Source organism: Cervus canadensis, chromosome 12, assembly GCF_019320065.1.
Source record: "Cervus canadensis isolate Bull #8, Minnesota chromosome 12, ASM1932006v1, whole genome shotgun sequence".
NCBI classification, from domain to species: domain Eukaryota; kingdom Metazoa; phylum Chordata; class Mammalia; order Artiodactyla; family Cervidae; genus Cervus; species Cervus canadensis.
In genome coordinates, this window is record NC_057397.1 from 19,115,303 (window position 1) to 19,135,350 (window position 20,048).

At 42.0% G+C, this 20,048-nt stretch overlaps 1 protein-coding gene across 3 annotated transcripts in view; it reads left to right on the forward strand.

Annotated features, from left to right (window-relative positions):
* The first annotated feature begins 365 nt into the window (after window positions 1-365).
* Window positions 366-20,048, forward strand: part of PPDPFL (pancreatic progenitor cell differentiation and proliferation factor like) — a 37,039-nt gene continuing 17,356 nt past the window's right edge. The window contains exons 1-5 of one of the 3 annotated variants that reach the window (XM_043483452.1): window positions 366-510; window positions 12,861-13,012; window positions 13,282-13,376; window positions 14,705-14,782; window positions 15,068-15,167. In XM_043483452.1, coding sequence (XP_043339387.1) covers window positions 13,322-13,376; window positions 14,705-14,782; window positions 15,068-15,167 — 233 coding nt within the window. In that variant the 5' untranslated portion in view covers window positions 366-510; window positions 12,861-13,012; window positions 13,282-13,321. Of the gene's footprint in view, window positions 511-12,860; window positions 13,013-13,281; window positions 13,377-14,704; window positions 14,783-15,067; window positions 15,172-15,329; window positions 16,408-20,048 lie in introns of those variants that run through there. The other 2 variants (XM_043483451.1, XM_043483450.1) reach the window with 2 other exon arrangements.

A 20,048-nucleotide genomic window follows, 5' to 3' on the forward strand; every position in this document is an offset into this window, starting at 1 on the left:
CCTCCAAGTTCTCCCTGCTCACTGCCTTGCCCTGCCCTCCATCTAGTGGAACTTTAGAAGCCAAGTAAATCTACCTTTCTCCTGCCTGGGTGTGAGTGTCTCATAGCTCACACGTGAGAGCTGCCTGGAGATGCTCTAGGGCCGTCTGTGACCCTGAGATTCCACAGCTCATAGCTCATAGCTTCAAATGGCAGCAACAGGTCAAAGTCTGAAGTTGTATAATTAGTAGTGCAACATTTTCTGGGAAAAAGATTTCTTTTAGTATGTATAGTTTTACTCTCATTTTTGTATAATAATTTTGTATAATGCTTATATAATAATATTAATATTTACATTCATTTATTATAATTATATGTAATTTTCAGACTTGCTAATGTCTCTCTCAAGAATGGAACTGGCTCAGAAAAATCACACACGTGCAAACCACGGGCAGCTCATCCCTCATCCAGACCCTGAAAGATGGCTGTGCCTACAGATGCCAGTGGAACTCAGGCTTCGCATCCATGCTAGGTAAAGAGTAGTTCTCAAGGATATGTTAGTCGCTCAGTCGAGGATGCCTACAGCCTACAGCCCGACTTAAGTGTTGAGATGCCAGCAGCCCCTGCCGCCTAGGCTAGTTCCAGGAGCAGAGGTGTCCTCTGGTGCTTCCTGGATGGATGGGGCAGAGTGGACCGCTGGGTGCCGTGTCAGAGCAGACTCACTTACGGGCAGAGGGGGGCCCCAGTCACCGCCATGTGGGTGGGCAGTTTTGGGTGTCAGACCCCCTGAGCTAACCTGGCTGCTGATGGAGGAACACAGCTGGTTCGGGTCAAGGCCGCCCCACCAGCCCTTTGCATCCAGTACGGTGGTGGTGGGTTGTTATGGGGACATGTGGCTCCTCCACGAACAGTGATTAACCCCCGTGTTTTCAGACCCACATCTCATGTCCGCGTTCTGTTCTTTCTAGAGATTCCTGAGGAATTGAACTGCAAGCTCCCCTCCAGGGCCCCCTTGCTGGGGGTCAGAACCCACTGTAACCCTCCTTCCCACTGTCCCTGGGCCAGCCACAGCCCCCACCCCCTGACTGACTGTCCTCACGTCTGGCCCTCTTGTTTCTCGACAAATGCTTCATTGTCATGCCAAAGGGCCTGGCCTGGAGAGACTGATACAACCTAGTCTCCACAGGGTACAACTGCCTTGTCCAGTCCCCTGGGCATGGCCCCCATCTCCACATCTACCCTGCGTAGATTTGGCTCTCACTTCACTCTTGTGGGAGCCAGCAGCTTCCATACTTCACGTCTATTTTTCTGTGCATCTTGGCTTCTATCCACCCAGGGACCTCTCTGAATTATTGATTTGACTTCCCCTTTTGACCTTCTGACAACTGGGGTTGTGGCCAGTTTTTCTACCAGTTGTCCTAGCATCATTTAGGAACTGACTTTTCATCCTTAATGGAGCAACAGGCACGTTTAAGGAAGAACTCTATTCCTTTCTCTCATCCTGCTGCCTAGCTCAGGAACTGCAGTGGGACACAGGGACAGAGCGGCTCCTGGATCTGTCCCCCACGCCGGAGGCAGAGGGGAGTGTCAGCCTCAGTGGGGAGAGGAGACCCAGGTCACTGAGTTCTGCCTGATGTTGCTGCCAGGACCTCAGACAGGAAGGGGCCAGCCTCCCCGAGCTCCCTTCTGTTGCTAGATCAGGGTCAGAGGTTCACGCCAGGTGGCTCCTCAGTTGGGAGGAAGACTCTTGAGGGCCCTCGGACTGCAAGGAGATCGACCCAGTCAATCCTAAAGGAAATCAGTCCTGAATATTCATTGGAAGGACTGACGCTGAAGCTCCAATGCTTTGGCCACCTGATGTGAAGAGCCGACTCGTTGGAAAAGCTCCTGATGCTGGGAGAAATTGAAGGCAGGAGGAGAAGGGGGTGACAGAGGATGAGATGGTTGAATGGCGTCACCGACTTGATGGACATGAGTTTGAGCCAACTTTGGAAGATAGTGAAGGACAGGGGAGCCTGGCATGCTGTAGTCCATGGGGTCACAGAGAGTCAGACACGCCTGAGCGACTCAGCAACAAGTTACACTTTTTGCTCTTCTAATTCAGCCTTAGAGCCCTGAGAGTTCCCAGAAGCATCCATACATGAAGTAACTAGCATGTTCATGAAGCAGTAGCTCAAAAACTCTAAGCGCTGAACGGAAACACAGAGCAGAAGAGGGGAACAAGAAAGAAAATGGTGAAGGGCAGGTTTGGATGCCTCCATAACAAAGAATGATTATTGTCAACAACAACAAAGTTTCAAGAAGTATTAATGTGAGACACAAGTTTTCTTTTTTAAATTTCAAAGGTACAGAGTGAAATATTTTCTAATTTAGTCACATCTCAGTTTACAAAACAATCAGTCACTTGGTATGATCAGAAATGTGTCTGTATCAAAGGGGTATCATATTTTAGGCCCCAAAACGGCAACTTAGTCATAAGTGTCATCTTATCATCAGACATTTAAAAATTTAACCATAAAAGAGAATCCAGAATATATGAAAGTAAATCTTTTAAAATAAATGTTTAATAAAAATGATTTTAGATGGACCTTACATCTAAACCTGAAATATAAAGGTATACAACACCTAAATAGAAAAATATCTTTACCACCTTGGGCTACACAGAGATTTCTTAGTCAGAATACAAAAAAGCACAAAACCTACTTTTTAAAAGTGACTAATTGGTCTTCAACAAAATTAAAAACTTCAGCCCACCAAAAGACATGAGTAAGAAAAATTGTAAGGCAGCACACAAAATGGAAGAAAATATTCGTGAAGGAAAGACGAATGTGTTCAGAATAAAAGCTTGCTCCTACAAATCAATAATCAAGGGCAAACAACCCAAACGCAGCACAAACAAAGTTGAACTGATGTTTTCTTTTCAGAAAAGAAAATATGTTGTCAGGAAGCAGAGGGAGAGATGCTCGACATCATCAATTATCAGGAAATACAGAAGAGAAGCATCATTAAACACCATTTCACCCCAGCAGGATGGGAGATAGTGAACCCCGACAAAGACACGGCCTTCCCTGGGCTAGGTTCTCATAGATTATTGGCAAGAGAGTGAAATTTTACAGCCATTTTTAGAAAGCTGTTTGGCAGCTTCTTATAACACGTACCTTCTTATAAACACGTACCTATTCCATGACCTGGCAGTTCCACCCCTTAAGTATTTACCCAAGAGAAATGAAAACACTTGTCTACAAAAAGACTTGTAAACATTGTGTTCTTAGCAACTTTACTTACAATGATCCCAAACTAGAAACCCCCAAATGTCTGTCAAAAGGACAACGGACAAACACACTGATAAAGTCACATGTCCGAATGCTACTCGGCAAGAAAAAAGAACAGAGTAATAATGAAAAGAATAAACAAATATGTGTAAGACTGAAGTCATCAAATTTCCCCAAAATGAGATGATCTCCTTGTGCTTTCTGTTTGGGAAACGTCTCATCCTGACCCTAATCCCCCGACTACAGCCGCCCCCTTGCTGAGCTTGTCTGAGATTGCCCTCACCCTGACTCCAGGCATGAGTCAGCTCTTTCACTCAGACTCTGCCTGGTTCACCCCCTCAGAGAGGCTGTTCTGTCTACCTCACCTAAATCATCTCCCAACACTGCTGGCTTGTGAAAAAGTGGAAGTGTTAGTTGCTCAGTCGTGCCCTATTCTTGTGACCCCATGGACTCTAGCCCGCCAGGCTCCTCTGTCCATGGGATTCTCCAAGCAAGAATACTGGAGTGGGTTGCCATTTCCTTCTCCAAGGATCTTCCTGACCCAGGGACTGAACCTGGGTCTCCTGCATTGCAGGTGGATTCTTTACCATCTGAGTCACCAGGGAACCTTCTTTCTGCTTAGTTATCTGTTTTTTACTTGAGGTGTGTTTCCCTGTTAGGAATTATATTAGTTTACTTCCTAGAGTCCATGAGAATCAAGGATGTTGTCTTGGCTACCAAATGTGTCAGCATGGTGAGATGCCCGCTACATAGCACATGCTTAAAAAACACTTTAGGAGGAGTGAACAGTAAGAAAACCTGAGTTTCAGTGGGTGCTGAGGATTCAGAATATTGAATTTCACCTCCTTGTAGAACTATATCCATGAAAGCCTAGTGTCCATGAGTGATAAACACCAGATGTCTGTTGAAAATGCCATTGTGATGTCAACTCCTACTTTCCATTCTGTTGTAGAGAGAGATGTGACACTCTGTTAATCCTCAGGAGTGTTCACTGAGTCCACAGGATTCTCAAAAGTAAAAATAGTAGCCTGGTGCCTGACACATAGCAACCACTCTGTAAATAGCTGTGACACGGATCTATCTACTTGCTGGAAAATTCATTCTCATCTTAGTCTGTCATTTGATGACGATGTTTGACTTCTAACTTATAGATTATATAATTAATTCATCAGTGTTTCAGAATTTGGTAACTGTTATCTGTAAACTCAGTATTAGAACTTTGTCTTCTTTGCCCCCCAACTTTTTGAGAGTTATTGAGCACCTCTTGTTAACATGACAAGTGGGGTCTAAAACACTGTTGATCCCAAGTAAAGAGGTGCAACATATGTTCCAAAGGAAGAAATACTGATGCTCACCAACATATGCATGGTTTAAGTTCATGGATGTTCTTTATGTGGCTCTTGAAAGGACGGCAGAGTGCTTCAGTTTATGATCTCTGTTTTCTGTGAAATATTTACGAACATTTTTAATGAGTCTGAATGAATGCTTGTGAAGTTTGGACAATGAGCTTTCATAAATATTCATTGAAAAATCATAAACACTTTATCCCTTGTATGGAAATCTTAATTAATTAAAAGTTAAAACAAACTCAGAGTATTCCCACAAGACATGAAAGAGTGGCTTCTGTTTTGTTTACTCTAAACTCATTACTGATTATATTTAATAAAATGAAATCAGTGAATTTGCAGTCATTGGGTGTATCGATAGCATAAGCCCTGCAGAAAACATGTCTTAATTCTGTTCAATTCTCAATGAAATATCAAATCAAAGATACTTCAGTGGAGATGCTTCATAAAAGGGTTACATTCACCAAGAATGTAAAATTGCTACAAAGGAGGACTGTTTTAATGATCAAGGGAAGTTAGTTCTACAGAGTTCACTGAAGAAGCCCTTGGCCTCTAATATGGTTATTTGCTCTATAGCCCAACTCCAGTAGACATTTTCCCCTGGAGATTTGCTAAAAGAGGCTATACTAGTTCATGATTTTTTCACAGATATCTAATGTACAATTAGAGATTAATTTTAAAGTAAAAGGAGAACACTAATTGGATTGAATTGCTAATAAGGGGCATCTTGTGTCATGTTTTTCAGAGCATACACCAACTTAAAGATCCTCAAGTGCAATACTTTAAAGTATATGTAAACTTTAATAGTCCTGTTCTCACAAAAAGAAATAAAGATGTAGGGAGAAGCATGCCATCTTGCTTAACCAGTACTTTTAGGCAAAATCCAGACCTAAATGGACTGGGTTCTGAATTTCATTAGCTTTCTTTCCCAATAGATACAAGTGGAAACTATCCATCATGGGAAGTCAATACAAGGAAATTTGCCTTGGTTTACATGGGTCTGATCCTTGGGTAGGCAAGTTCCCCTGGAGGAGAGCATGGCAACCCACTTCAATATTCTTGCCTGGAGAATTCCATGGACAGAGGACCCTGGAGGCTGCAGTTCATTGGGTCATAACTGAAGACCTGGACACAACTGAAGTGACTAAGCATTAGTAAGGTAGAGTGGTTCTGAGGGATGTTTGGGGAAGGTGATGCAGCCTTGGTGAAGAGCTATGAAACATCAAAACACCTGTAAAAATCCACCCTAATCTGAAATGAGCCTGGATTCATGAAAGGATCCTAGATTTTATCTTTCGGATAAAGATTTTATCTTTACATAGAGATGCATCTATCTTTGTGTTATAGATGTATACACAGAAGGTTGTGCCACTGATTGAAGCAATTAAATTTTCAGCAAATATTTCACCAGTATTTTCTCTGGATTTCAGGTAAAACTAGTTTTACAAACATACAAGCAGCTAAAATTCCACATCTAGGCATGTTTTTGTGATCGAGGGCCTGCATTTACACACATCACCAGTAGATCTTACACCAGTAGAATCTAACACTTTAGAAAAACACCCTGTGACTCACGTAACCTTAATTGCTTCTGCCTTTCCGCAGTTAACCATTCATAAATCACCTTGAATACGTAAAACTATTTTATAATGTTATAATGGGTTTGCAATACAAGTGAGCTTTCTATGGCTCCTGGCAACAGCTTGGGAAAGTTCTGCCAGAAGTCCTTTTTTCCTCCCCTTCCTCTCTGGTGATGAAATTCATAGAGATAGTCTTCCTTCCCTAGGCTGAAGTTCAAAATTCACTTGTGTTTTGGATCACCTGATAAAAGTTGATACTTCATCTGAAAGTTGAGCAGAGTTATTTTCATAAGAGAAAATAAAAGCAGATAAAAGCAGAATAAAAGGAAGTGAAAAATGCCACATTTAAAAACTACTCGCAATCAGGCACAGAGAGTGAAAAGTACAGTAAAATAAATATCACTGTGAAAACTATTCTTTCATTTTATGTGTAAATCTCAGACTTAAAAATATTTATTTCAAGGGAAGAATGCACAATCTAATGTTTTCAACATGTTGGGTTGATTTGTGCTCTTTGATAATTACTATGAGTCAATTAAAAATGAATCTCATGTTTCTGCCTCTAAAGTTCATGGCTTCTCTGGTTTTAATTCTAAATAAGAAACTATTTCTTGTAAGCTTAGTCAAAGGATCAGTGAAAACATGACCATAGCATATGAAATTTTTTTGTCAGAAACTATGTGCATTATGTTCCAGCAATAGCAGTGCCCAGATTTATGGATAAAGATACATCAAAATGGATGTAATTCAGGATATTCAATCAATTCACGTCTGAAATGAAAGCCTTTGTGCTTAGCATACACTTTGTGTTTGAAATCTCGCTTTACCTGGCAAGCTGTCTGAGTGATCTCGTGATGTGTTGATGAGATTGATGGATTGAACAGGTAACGCCCAAGGCTTCTTTCTGCCCCACAAGTGTCGCCATGTGCGTCTCAGTTTCTGCTCTTCAGGGAACCTGGCCAAGGACAGGGCGCCCTGGGGCTGGGGTTTCAGAGTTGGAGCACCTTTCCCCTGGTTGGCAGCTGTGTGGCCCCCGTGGTTGGTGATGGGTGAAGTGCCACAGCCTGTGGGAAACTCCAGCAGGCTGTTCCAGGCTGAGGCACGTGTTGAAGTCCCAGCCCCCAGGACCTCAGGATGTGACTGTATTTGGAGATAAGGTCTTTTTTTTTTCTTTCTTTTTTTTTTCATTTATTTTTATTAGTTGGAGGCTAATTACTTTACAATATTGTAGTGGGTTTTGTCATACATTGACATGAATCAGCCATGGAGTTACATGTATTCCCCATCCTGATCCCCCCTCCCACCTCCCTCTCCACCCGATTCCTCTGGGTCTTCCCAGTGCACCAGGCCCGAGCTAAGGTCTTTAAAGAGGTGACTAAGTTCAAATGTCATTGTTAGGATGGGACATTGGTCCAGTATGACTGAGTGCTTATTAAGAGAGGAGGCTAAGACACAGACACAGACAACCCTGTGAATTCACAGAACCATCTACAAACCAAAGAGAGGGGCCCAGAAGAACCCAACGTTGCCCCCAGACCCAGGAGAAGAGAAAATATAAATTTCTATGCTTTAAGCCACCTCGTCTCTGGTGCTTTGTTACAGAAGCCCCAGCAGACCAGGGTGGCTATCACATCCTCTACCAGTGATGATCTGGGTGTGGAGGGGTGGGGGGCACTGTGGCATGGGGGGTCCAGCATCCATGGCTGTTTAGGGGGTGTGATGGTCAGAGAGACAGCTAGCACTGGACATCGGGATGAGCTGGCTGTAGTGGGATGGCATCCACACATTGGAAAAACCTGTGAAAGGAGGAGAGCGACTGTTAACCAGTGTAGGGGGATGGTAAGAGTTGGCAGGTGAAGGATTTATCACCTCTGGCATCTGTAAGGCAGGGGGGCCGACAGTCAGCCTCAGGGACAGAATCCTGAGCTGTGTGAGAAAGGTGGGACCCTCGCGGTCCCAGGTCCACAGCTGTCCCCTGGCACCACTTGAATCTGACACTGTGAACTGTAAGTTCACCCTTGGTGACTCAGGCAGGTTTTTTCCCCTAGGAAAACTCACAGGAGGAGGGTGAGGGGGTGAAGGGTGATTCGGCTATAAAGCACCTGCCACAGATGGTTGGATGGCATCACCAACTCAATGGACATGAGTTTGAGTAAGCTCCGGGAGTTGGTGATGGACAGGGAGGCCTGGCGTGCTGCAGTCCATGGGGTTGCAAAGAGTCGGACACAGCTGAGTGACTGATGTTGGACTGAACAGTGTTCATTTGAAGCTTTTGTTATTATAGAGGCCTTGTGCATGTTTTGGGGCTTCTCTGGTGGCTCAGTGGTAAAGAATCCACCTGCCAATGCAGGAGATGGAGGTTCGATCCCTGGGTCGGGAAGATCCCCTGGAAGAGGAAATGGCAACCCACTCCAGTATTCTTGCTTGGGAAATCCTGTGGAGAGAGGAGCCTGGCAGGCTACAGTCTACCAGGTCTCAAAAAATCGGACAAGACTGAGTGTATAACAACAACAGAGTGTTTATGTTTAATGGGGTATGTTCATCGATTCCAATGTCACTGCATGTTTAAGAACCCCGACGTGTTGTGTGCACACATAGACATGTCAGACTGGAGTTGGAATGAGGCAGAGGCAGTGAAGTCGCCCAGACTCTGATCTCACCTGGTCAGTGGTCTAACAGCATAGGTGGTAATGAATTATCTATAAACACAACTTTTTGCCATGAATTTCCATGCTCTACAAAACAATGATCAGATACCTGTCTCCTACTTCATCCATCATCAATAAACCCAGAAAGAGTAATAGTGTCCCACATGTAATAAATTGGTCACCCCTCAGAGAGACTATGGTGGACTGTGACAAGTACTTAGTCTTTCTAAATTATGCCTTTCTCTTCCTCTAATGAGATGTCCATTAGGTTTGAAGTGTGTGTTATGATCAAAGAGAAATGTTTGCATAACTTAATCTTAGGACAAAACACTCAGTGAAATGTGGATGGATCTAATAGTGGATCTAATAATCTAATAATTTTAATGGATCTAATAATCTAATAATTTTAATAATGAGATATTGGAAAATAACGTGGGTCAGGGAACAATTGGGGAGAAATTAGCTGCCTTATGTCATGGTTACAGTGTGGAAATCTGAGCCCTATTATAACATTTTAATCATTAGCTGAGGATATAACCCTCTTTACCACACACAGGAGGAAGAATACATTGGTTTTGTCAGATTTTCAGAACAGGAACTACTTATGGTATGTGTTGGGTTTTGTACTGGATGTTGCTAAAGCGAAAATATAGAGGGTACCTATCTCACATGCTAGCAAAGTAATGCTTAAAATTCTCCAAGAGAGACTTCAACAGTATGTGAACTGAGAACTTCTAGATATTGAAGCTGGATTTAGAAAAGGCAGAGGAACCAGAGATCAAATTGCCAACATCTGTTGGATCATAGAAAAAGCAAGAAAATTCCAGAAAAACATCTACTTCTGCTTCATTGACTATGCTAAAGCCTTTGACTGTGTGGATCACAACAAACTGTGGAAAATTCTTCAAGAGATGGGAATACCAGACCACCTTACTTGCCTCCTGAGAAATCTGTATGTAGGTCAGGAAGCAACAGTTAGAACTGGACATGAAACAAAAAACTGGTTCCAAATTGGGAAAGGAGTACGTCAAGGCTGTGTATTGTCATCCTATTTATTTAGCTTATATGCAGAGTACATCATGAGAAACGCTGGGCTGGATGAAGCACAAGCTGGAATCAAGATTGCCAGGAGAAATATCAATAACCTCAGATACGCAGATGACACCACCCTTATGGCAGAACGTGAAGAGGAACTGAAGAGCCTCTTAATGAAAGTGAAAGAGGAGAGTGAAAAAGCTGGCTTAAAATTCAGCCTTCAAAAATGAAGATCATGGCATTCGGTCCCATCACTTCATGGCAAATAGATGGGGAAACAATGGAAACAGTGACAGACTTTATTTTCTTGGGCTCCAAAATCACTGCAGATGATGACTGCAGCCATGAAATTAAAAGATGCTTGCTTCTTGGAAGAAAAGCTATGACCAGTCTAGACAGCATATTAAAAAGCAGAGACATTACTTTTCCAACAAAGGTCTGTCTAGTCAAAGCTATAGTTTTTCCAGTAGTCATGTATGGATGTGAGAGTTGGACTATAAAGAAAACTGAGCACTAAAGAATTGATGCTTTTGAACTGTGGTGTTGGAGAAGACTCTTGAGAATCCCTTAGACTGCAAGGAGAAACCAATCCATCCTAAAGGAAATCAGCCCTGAATATTTGTTGAAAGGACTGATGTCAAAGCTGAAACTCCAATACTTTGGCCACTTGATGCGAAGAACTGACTCATTAGAAAAGACCCTGATGTTAGGAAAGATTGAAGGCAGGAGAAGGGGACGACAGAGGATGAGATGGTTGGATGGCATCATGAACTCAATGGACATGAGTTTGAACAAGCTCCAGAAGTTGGTGATGGACAGGGAAGCCTTGCGTGCTGCAGTCTATGGGGTTGCAAATAATCGGACACGACTGAGTGACTGAACGGAACTGAACCCCCTGTCTTTGAGAGACTCACTTTTGAATCTTTCAAAAACTGAAACCATGGGTCAAACCTTGATAGCACCAGACAGGAGAGAGGTGTGGTGTAGTGGCCAGGGGTGGTGCACAGCTAGACAGAGCAATGGAAGTTACCTGCCACTCAGAAGGAACCTGCAAATCCACATCCCAAAATTTGTGAAGAAATCTAGTGCTAAGCAACTCAGCCAACAGTTCAACAACTGTGACAGAAAATGCATCTGTAAAACTAGGAAAAAATAATGTAGCCAAAGGGAGCTGATAAGTTATTTTTTTTATTTTTATTTTTTGATAAGTTATTTTTAAAAGGAAACAGAACAGATAGCAGAAAATAAAAAGATGAGAGGAGATAATTTCTGATTGCATGCAGGTGCCATAAAATTAGCATTAGACCAATGAGAATCTAAGGCAGAAGTTAAACCCTTAGTGCTGATAAAGGAAAGTAAAATCCAAGATCCACCAAGAAACTATGACATCAGGATTCTGTGCACACTTGCCCACACGGCTGCAAAACACATGAGGCCAAAATGGACAGACTCAACTGATGTGATGGCACCACAAACTGGGAAGGCAGATGGTAAGACAGCAGTGAGTACATAAATCATTTGTTTAACATAATTAAGTAACACAATCAAACAGATACCAAATCATGTCTGTGCAATGGAAGAATATTTACTATTATTAATACACAGAAAGCCACTTCCAAAATTATTTGAAAGAATGAACAAAAATGAAAAGACTCTCTTGACAACATAGTGTATTTAGGAATCATCAATTAAAAGATAATTGAGAAAATTTATATGTCTAGAAAGTGAAAGTGAAGTCACTCAGTCATGTCCAACTCTTTGCGAGCTCGTGGACTGTAGCCTACCAGGCTTCTCCATCTGTGGGATTTTCTAGGCAAGAGTACCAGAGTGGGTTGCCATTTCCTTCTCCAGGGGATCTTCCTGACCCAGGGTTCAAAGCAGGGTCTCCTGCATTGCAGGCAGACGCTTTACCCTCTAAGCTACCAGAGAAAGTATGTGTCTAGAAAAGCATCACTAAATAATTGAAATTTTCAAGAAATGTCATAACAGCAGTAAAAAAATTTTGAAATAGATAACAAGAATAACCTTAAAGTAAATAAAAGGAAGAAGAATAAAAGAAGACAGGAAATAAAATATAAAACTTAAAAACACGCGAGGTAGTTCTTTGGAAGAACTGATTTAATAGAGAAACCACCAGGAAAATTAATCAAGACAAAAGGAGAAAAGGCGGAAATGAATAATACTGGCAACAGAAAGGAGCCATAACCAGGTGGAGTGGGTATTTAATAAATTTGAACATAGCTGATGAGCAATTCTGTATATGTTGCCCAAACTGATTTCGGCCAGTGAAACCAACAGCCACCAAATGAACTGAATCATCAGTTGACAGCATCTTCCTCCCAATAGCGAGGGATCCACGGCTGGAACCTCTTGGCAAACTGAGTCTAGGAAATGGCAAAACAGTTCAAGTAAGGACCATTGCTAGAAGCAGAACAGAAATGCAGCTTTTGTTTCAACCAGCAGTGTTGCTAGAATGCCATCAAGTTCCTGCTTCCTCCGTCCCCATGATTTCCATGTGTCTTGGATTGTTCTTGCTGGAATCTCTAACCTGCTGTCCCCTGGGGGTGCAGTGAACGGCCCTCCTCCAGAAGGTCCCCACACTTCCCCGACCTCTTTCCTGTCCTCCAAGACCCCGTGACTCTGCGCTGCATCCCCGTGGCTGTGATGACATCCAGTGCCCCTGGGGGCCTGCAGCCTGTCCATGGTGTCCCCCTCAGAGCCCAGCGTGGTGCTCTCCCCGAGTGTGTGACTGACCCCAAGTTTGTGTCTCTGCCCCCAGAGCGGCTATTACCTCTCTCCCTGCCAAACCAGCAGTCCTGAACCAGGACTGTCCAGAGGGCCAGGACAACACCACGTCTGGGCCAAGTCCTGCTTGGCCCACAGCCCCCCCGGCAGGCTGACTCAGTCAAGGGCACACAGGCAGGCAGGGAGCCTCTGGCTCCGCCTGTCGTGGCTCAGTGCCCACCTGCGTCCACTCCCAGCTCAGGTTTCTGCCTTCCAGACCGAGGGGTGCTGTGCTCCCAGACGGCTCACCCTCTGCCCCATGGCAGGTCTGTCCTGGATCACCATCAATCAGCCCTTCCCAAGTCTGCATTTTCTGAAGAAGCTATAGACCCACGTTCATTGGAAGAGCAGGCTGAAGAAAGCAGGCAGGTGAGTGATGGTCAGGGCTGTGTTTACACTTCTGGAGCCAGCTGTGGGCATGGTTATACTTGGATATATATTTTTTCTTGTGTTTTCACCTAATGAATTGCATTTTTGGTTTATGGCAATGAATTTGATTACAATTTTATGTGAACTCTTTAATTCTTTGTGGGATATTTATTACATGGTAAATTATGTTGCTTTACAAAAAATACTCATGGAAAAAGGAACAGGAACCCAATATGATTAACTTTAGCCTCTCATCATCCATTTTGCAGGCTGCCCGTCACCAACTCACTGGCTCCTGCTCAGGGGACAATGGCATCCGTGCCTTCCGCTGGTTGTCTTTTGGCCAGAAATCAGTATTATCGAAGTGAGTCATAACAACTCTAGAGGGTGGCCCTAGAGAATATGATCTCAGGTGATGTTTGTGGGGTATAATTAACCTACGTATCATGTCCTATCAGAACTAAAGGGAGAATAGTGACAATTCTTTGTGACAGCGAAGAAAATAGGAATAGACCTTATCAGAGACTCCCCGAATCAATAAAAACTGTCAAACCTCATTACTTTGCTTTAACTATGTTTTGTTATAGCCATGAAACCATTAACACATAAATAAGTAAAAATAAGCTTATATTTCACAATTTTGGCAGGGTTGGGGGGAGGGTGGGTACTTCCCTGGTGGCGCTAATGGCAAAGAATACTCTTGCCAATGCAGGATTCGAGGGTTTCATCCCTGGGTTAGGAAGATCCCCTGGAGGAGGAAATGGCAACTCATTCCCGTGGGTTTTACTTTCATGTTCCTTGCCTTTAATAGGATACACTAAAACCTGATAATTTTGCATAAATAAAATATTCATTTCTGAGAAAAGAGAAGTAGCACGAGTGTGTTTCAGAGATTCTCTCATTTCCATTTTCTCCTGTGGTTAATAGGTCAGCTTCTACTTGGCCAGCTTTACTTTTATTTATCTCTCCATCTGTGAAAATTTATAGCTAAATGGAAAAGTATAGCTTCTCGAAGAAAATTCAGAAATTTCATACAATGAAACAATCATTTCAGAACCAAGCTATCATTTTTTGAAGTCACACCAGCCTGTAGAAAAGTCTTATTTCAAGGGCTGTTTGTAGACAAGAGATGGAAACATCTACTAATTTATTCTCCCCCACCCAAAGTTAAACTATGCCCAAGTTCTTAGAGTTATTACATTCTTAAAAGTTATTTTTCTATTCTTATCTTTTAGAACACTTAGGTTTAAAATACAAGTATGATATGACAAATAAGATGTTTTTCTTTTAAAATGATTCTTTTATTTTTAAATTTGATAACTTCTGTAGGATATTTAAATATAATACATTATATGACTTGTATGCAAGTAATATATTTAATATAGTACAATAATATTCATTCTTGATTTTGTACTTTTTAAGATTTTGAATTTGATAACATTTATTATATATTTTAAATTCTACTTAATATCTGTGTGAGAGTTGTTCACTATGGAAAGGAACACACTTTATTAATAAAAATGTATTATGCATTATTCTGGGAGACTTCTAATTGGCTGGTAATATAACCAAATTTTCAGTTCATAATCCAGGATTAAATGATTTCAGACCATGCTGCTTGAGAGTTTATATGTAAAAATCTGTGTTGGCTTATTATTTATATGCTTGTTTATTATTGTTTCTTTCTTACAGAGGCCAGTGTTTCTTCAGGCACTTCTTTAACTGGTCCTGATTCTGTCAACTTTGTAGGTGATGACAAAGCCCAGCTAGGTATGTAATTTCTTATCAGTATCACCCTCCCTATTTCCCTTCGTTTTTCGTCTCTCAATTGTGTTTGATAAGACCCTGATGCTGGAAAAGATTGAGGGCAGGAGGAGAAGGGGGTGACAGAGGATGAGGTGACTGGACGGCATTACCAACACATGGACAGGAGTCGGAGCGAACTCTGGGAGATGGGTGAAGGACAGGGAAGCCTGGTGTGCTGCCGTTCATGGGGTTACAAAGTGTCAGATACAACTGAGTGACTGAACAGCAAATGTGAATTTTATTTGATAGGATTACCCGAAGTGGCAGAATCCACCTGGTGGTTTAAATCCTTTTTTCAATCTGTACCTGTACTTTCAAGTGTAAAAAGAGAAGACCAGTCTGCTTGTGGGTAAGTTTTAGTCTTTTTTGATAATATTTCCTTTTCAGATGAAAACAGTGAGTGTCATAATTATCACATCAACCAACAGGGATAAAACATGGTCCTCTCTGGAAGGTGAAGTCTTTGATGTAACCTGTACTTGAGGGCAGAGGTGGGGACACTTTCTTCTAGTTAATCATTAGTCAGATCTGAGCACCTTTAGGAACAAATAACCACTCTCTACTCCAATAAGAGGAATCACAGCTCCTTGGAGAAATGGCTGATTCTGGAACAGTAAACAGATTCTGGGACAGTAAAGCAGTAAAAGACAAGCCCGGACCATTTCATGATGCCCTCAAAGATACAAATGCCCCCAAATGATGGGGATATATTAAAATGACACGGGAATAAATTGGGCACATCTGGGACTATTTCAGCAATATTTTTCCAGTTTACCCTGACTGTGCAGACAACCTAGCTTACAAAGGAGCATTTCTCAGCTGATCATCTTTGCCTTGCAGTTTGGAGGGCAGTGTTGTAACAGTTAACTACACTATTCAAAGTATTACTATTGTTTGCAACTCTATGTAATAGCCACCCGCTGAGGCCCTGCAGGTGTGACCCCCGGACCCTTTAGCACCTGAGTGATCTTCTCCTTTATAAGATGATGAAAACCTTTTGGATATCTCACTTATAAGACAAGACCACCGCAGACACACAGACGGCAAAAGTTTAGGTATTTTCTTCAATGTTGAGAGTATTCCTGCCACCGGTGTCAGCTACATGGAGAACAGTGGAAAAGCCTTTGAAAACACGTGACCTTCAAATAAAGAGATTCATGTGAAATAGCCTTTTCATTACCCTTGTAATTTTTCAAATTTTTTAAAAATCGAAAATTGTGTGTTAATTTTCAAAAAAGTTGTTAAACTCTCATTACATCTGTTAATTGTTTTATTATGCCTGAAAACTGAAGCATTCATGCCTAACACAATTGTTTTAAGAGCCCTGGATTCAGAAGTGTAAAAAAAGAGTTGCAGAAATTGTATTTTTTTTTGCAGAAATTGTATTTTTAATCATGAACATTGGAAGTAGAAAACAAACCCATAAATACATTATCTGTTAAATACATTACTGTACATAATTGGTTATATATGAAAGGTCGGGGCATGCCCCCGGGAAAGTGCTGCAAGGCAAATTCCGGAGGCTGGCTAAACTTCCAGGGGCTGGCCCCCTGCAGCCTGGCCCAATCAGGTACCAACATAAAGCCCTCGGACACTGACCACCTCTGTAGCCCGCGCTTTCTTCCTTATATGAAAAGACCTGGCCTGGATGCCTGCCCGGACTATAAAACCCCTCCCCACCCCTCATACCTTGCAGACTCCCTTTGTCTCCTCACTCACCAGCCCCCGGGAGTTCTGCCCGAGAGCGACGCTTAATAAAAGGCCTTTACCACCGGTCCTTAGAGGCGGCTTTTTCCTCCCGCGGCGTTTTTCCTAACAATATAGACTTTAAAATTCATGATTGTAAATTATTTTCAACAACATGGAAAACCATAATGATACCAAGTTGGATGAAAAAAAGGAGGATAATCTGTATACGGCGTGAACTTTGTTGTATTTTAAAAGGTATATATGCTTAAGAGTAGATTGGAAGGAAATATATCAAAATGGTAACAATGGTTATTTTCAGAGATGGGAGTTTGGGTGGTTTTCATTTTCTTCTTTGTATTTTTCTGTACCTTTTCAAACTGACTAATATGAGCATGTTTTTGTATGTAGAGGAGGGCTGCAATGCACTTTCTGAATGTGAATATTCCTGACATCGGATAGAATATTTCCTACTTTCCTTCATGTTTGGTAGATAATGCTAAAGGAGTTTCAGCTGAAGATTTTCTGATACTGCTTGCAGATATCTTTCAAAGTAAGATGCCAGTCCTAGCAGTTAGGGATGCTACGGTTCACTCAGGGGTAGATATCAGTACATGCTGGTGTGGCTGATGATGCACTAAACACCCGAAGGGGGCACTGTCTTTCTGCCCAACCACAGGACCAGGCAGCCATGGCAGGGTGGCTTCCTCAGTGATGGACACCTCACCAGCCTTCACCGGTCCCTCCAGATGGGATGTGTCCTCCTCCTAAGTCACGTTCCTCCATCACTTTGCTGTCAGTGCAGGGATTCAAACATCCCTGTGGCCCAATAGTACTTCATTGCTGACACATTACTGCTCTTCTAATGGTTACTTGCCTTTACACTTTTTATGCATTTGTGGAGGCTCATTAAACCTTTGAGTTCTACATTTCATTTGCCTTTACTCTAAAATCAAATTAGCATGACTGAAGACTGAATTTCTCCAAAGTGAGAGAAAAATACAGTGAAACAAAATGGTAAATTGTGGGGGGGTTTATTTTTAATTTGAGATTATTAGCAAATTCCTTTTTTTGTAATCACTTGGGATATGTGTGAACAGATGGCTTGTTTAGTTTATTGGATAAATTTCCCCAAATAAGCTATCAAGTCAGTATTTACTTTGTCTACTTAGAAAGATACTGTTTGTTAAGTTACACTTTTGCCTTTGTGTTTGCAGTATTTTTAATGTGTTTAATGCTACTGTTACTGAAAGTTATTATTGTTTAAGATAGTTAAATTTTACATAAGGTTTTAAGTCCAACATATTATCATGAACATACATAGTTATTAAGCACTTTAGAGTACTATATATATATATATACACACACACACACACACACACACATACATACACACACTACATCTATCTGTGCAGATTCATAATTGCCAGATAGATAGATGTATAGCTATAGATCCTCTGAAAAATATTAGGAATCTTTCCAAAAAATAATGTTAAAGTGAACTCATATAATGATTGGCTTCCCTGGTGGCTCAGTCAGTAAGGAATCTGCCTGCAATTCAGGACACCCAAGTTCGATCCCTGGGTCAGCAGGATCCCTTTGAGAAGGAAATGGCAACCCACTCCAGTATTCTTGCCTGAAGAATCCCATGGACAGAGGTGGCTGAAGTCCATGGGGTCGCAAAGAATCGGACACGACTTTGCGACTATACCACATATAATGATTAAAAACTGAAAGGATTGCTTTGTGCTATTTCAGAGTTTCTACAGACTTATGATGATAGAAATAGTGACAACAAAATGTCTCCTAGGCAAATTCTAGATTCTAATGCAATTGTCCCACCATTCAGACACTTTGGGGCTGTCTTTAAAAAGTACCTCAGATGTTGGTCTCAGCATAACTGTTGTCTTAGTTAAAACATCTCCTGGCTTTGCTGCCTACTGAGGAGATAATAAATAATAAAGGTAATTATGTCAGAGGGGTGTCCATGTGATCTGAAACATGCTATGATCATTCTAGTGTGATTTATGAAATGTTATTTGACTGGACCTGGATGTTGGTATCAAATGAAACAAAGCTTTGATAATTTGCCCTCATTTTCTGTGAAATTTTATGTTGAGATTCCACCAACCTTTTTGAGAAGTGGTTTTGATGGCAGGTTGGACATTATTGGCCTCATATTCATTACAGATAAAGCTAGTTCAACTGTCTCTGAAGTCCTCCTGCTGGAGTTTAGGCCTATCTGATGCTTCATACATTTTGTAGAAGTTAGGGTTGTTAGGCCAATTCTTTGGCCATCTGATGCAAACAGCTGACTCATCAGGAAAGACCCTGATGCTGGGAAAGACTGCAGGCAAATGGAGAAGAGGGCAGCAGAAGATGAGATGGTTGGAAGGCATCACCGATTCAACGGACATGAACTTGGGCAAACTCTGGGAGATAGTGAAGGACAGAGAGGCCTGGCATACTGCAGTCCATGGGATCACAGAGTTGGGCATGACTTAGTGACTGAACAGCAACAACAAGCGTTGTGAGAAACAAAATTGCAGAATTCCATTGGGCTACTAGAGAGTGAGGATATAAATAATTGTCCAGGTTGAACAGCGTAGAGCTCAACTTCTAACTCATAGACATTCAAGAAATGGAGACAATCATAATTAATCCACCACTGTCCCCCAACAGCATTCTCTGAGGCCCACACTGTCCCCTATAGTTGAGACTGGCAGCTCCACTCATCAGCCCAGATGACTAGGCAGATGAGGTTCCCTTATGACTGATCCGACACCAAGCCCTTTAAATTTCATTCTGTGTGTTTCTAGGATCTACCTACTCATTTCCTTTCCCAACATCACTATCTGAATCCAAATTGTAATCGTGTCTCCTGAGGGCACTGCCAGGACATCCTTTGTGGTCCACCTGTGTCCTTTCTAAATCTCTTCTATAGATAAATCACAGTCATCTTCACAAAACCCAAATCTGGTAATTTTCTCCTATGAACACAAGAACAGGCATACTCACACCTCCACAACATTCGATGGTTCTATTACACTCAGGATAAAGTCACACCCCGGCCCCCACCCCATCCTGCCGCATATTCTAGCCACATAGATCCATCCCACTCACTCCTGTCTCTCATGTTCCCAGTGCCCAGTGGTCCAGCCCCATCAATCATCCTCTGTCCATCCTTCTGGCACTGTCTTCCCTCCTGCCAAGGGGCATCCCCAGTCCCCACTCTATTCCCTTAATTCATGTCTATGCATCTTAAATCTTAGCTCAAAAGCCTCTTCCCCAGAGAAACCTCTGATTTACTTAACTAAATTAGATGTTCCATCATAGGCACTGATAGCCTGTGTTTCTCTCCTTCTTGGCACTCACCACAGTTATAATTTTACATGTGTCGTGTTACGTCTTTTCTCCACAGCACCATAATATACGTCTTCCCCACTGCACCATAAACCACATGAGGACAAGGATCACGTCTGCTCTCCTTGACATTTTATCCCCAGCTTGTGACACAACAATAAATATTGGTCAGATGAATGAC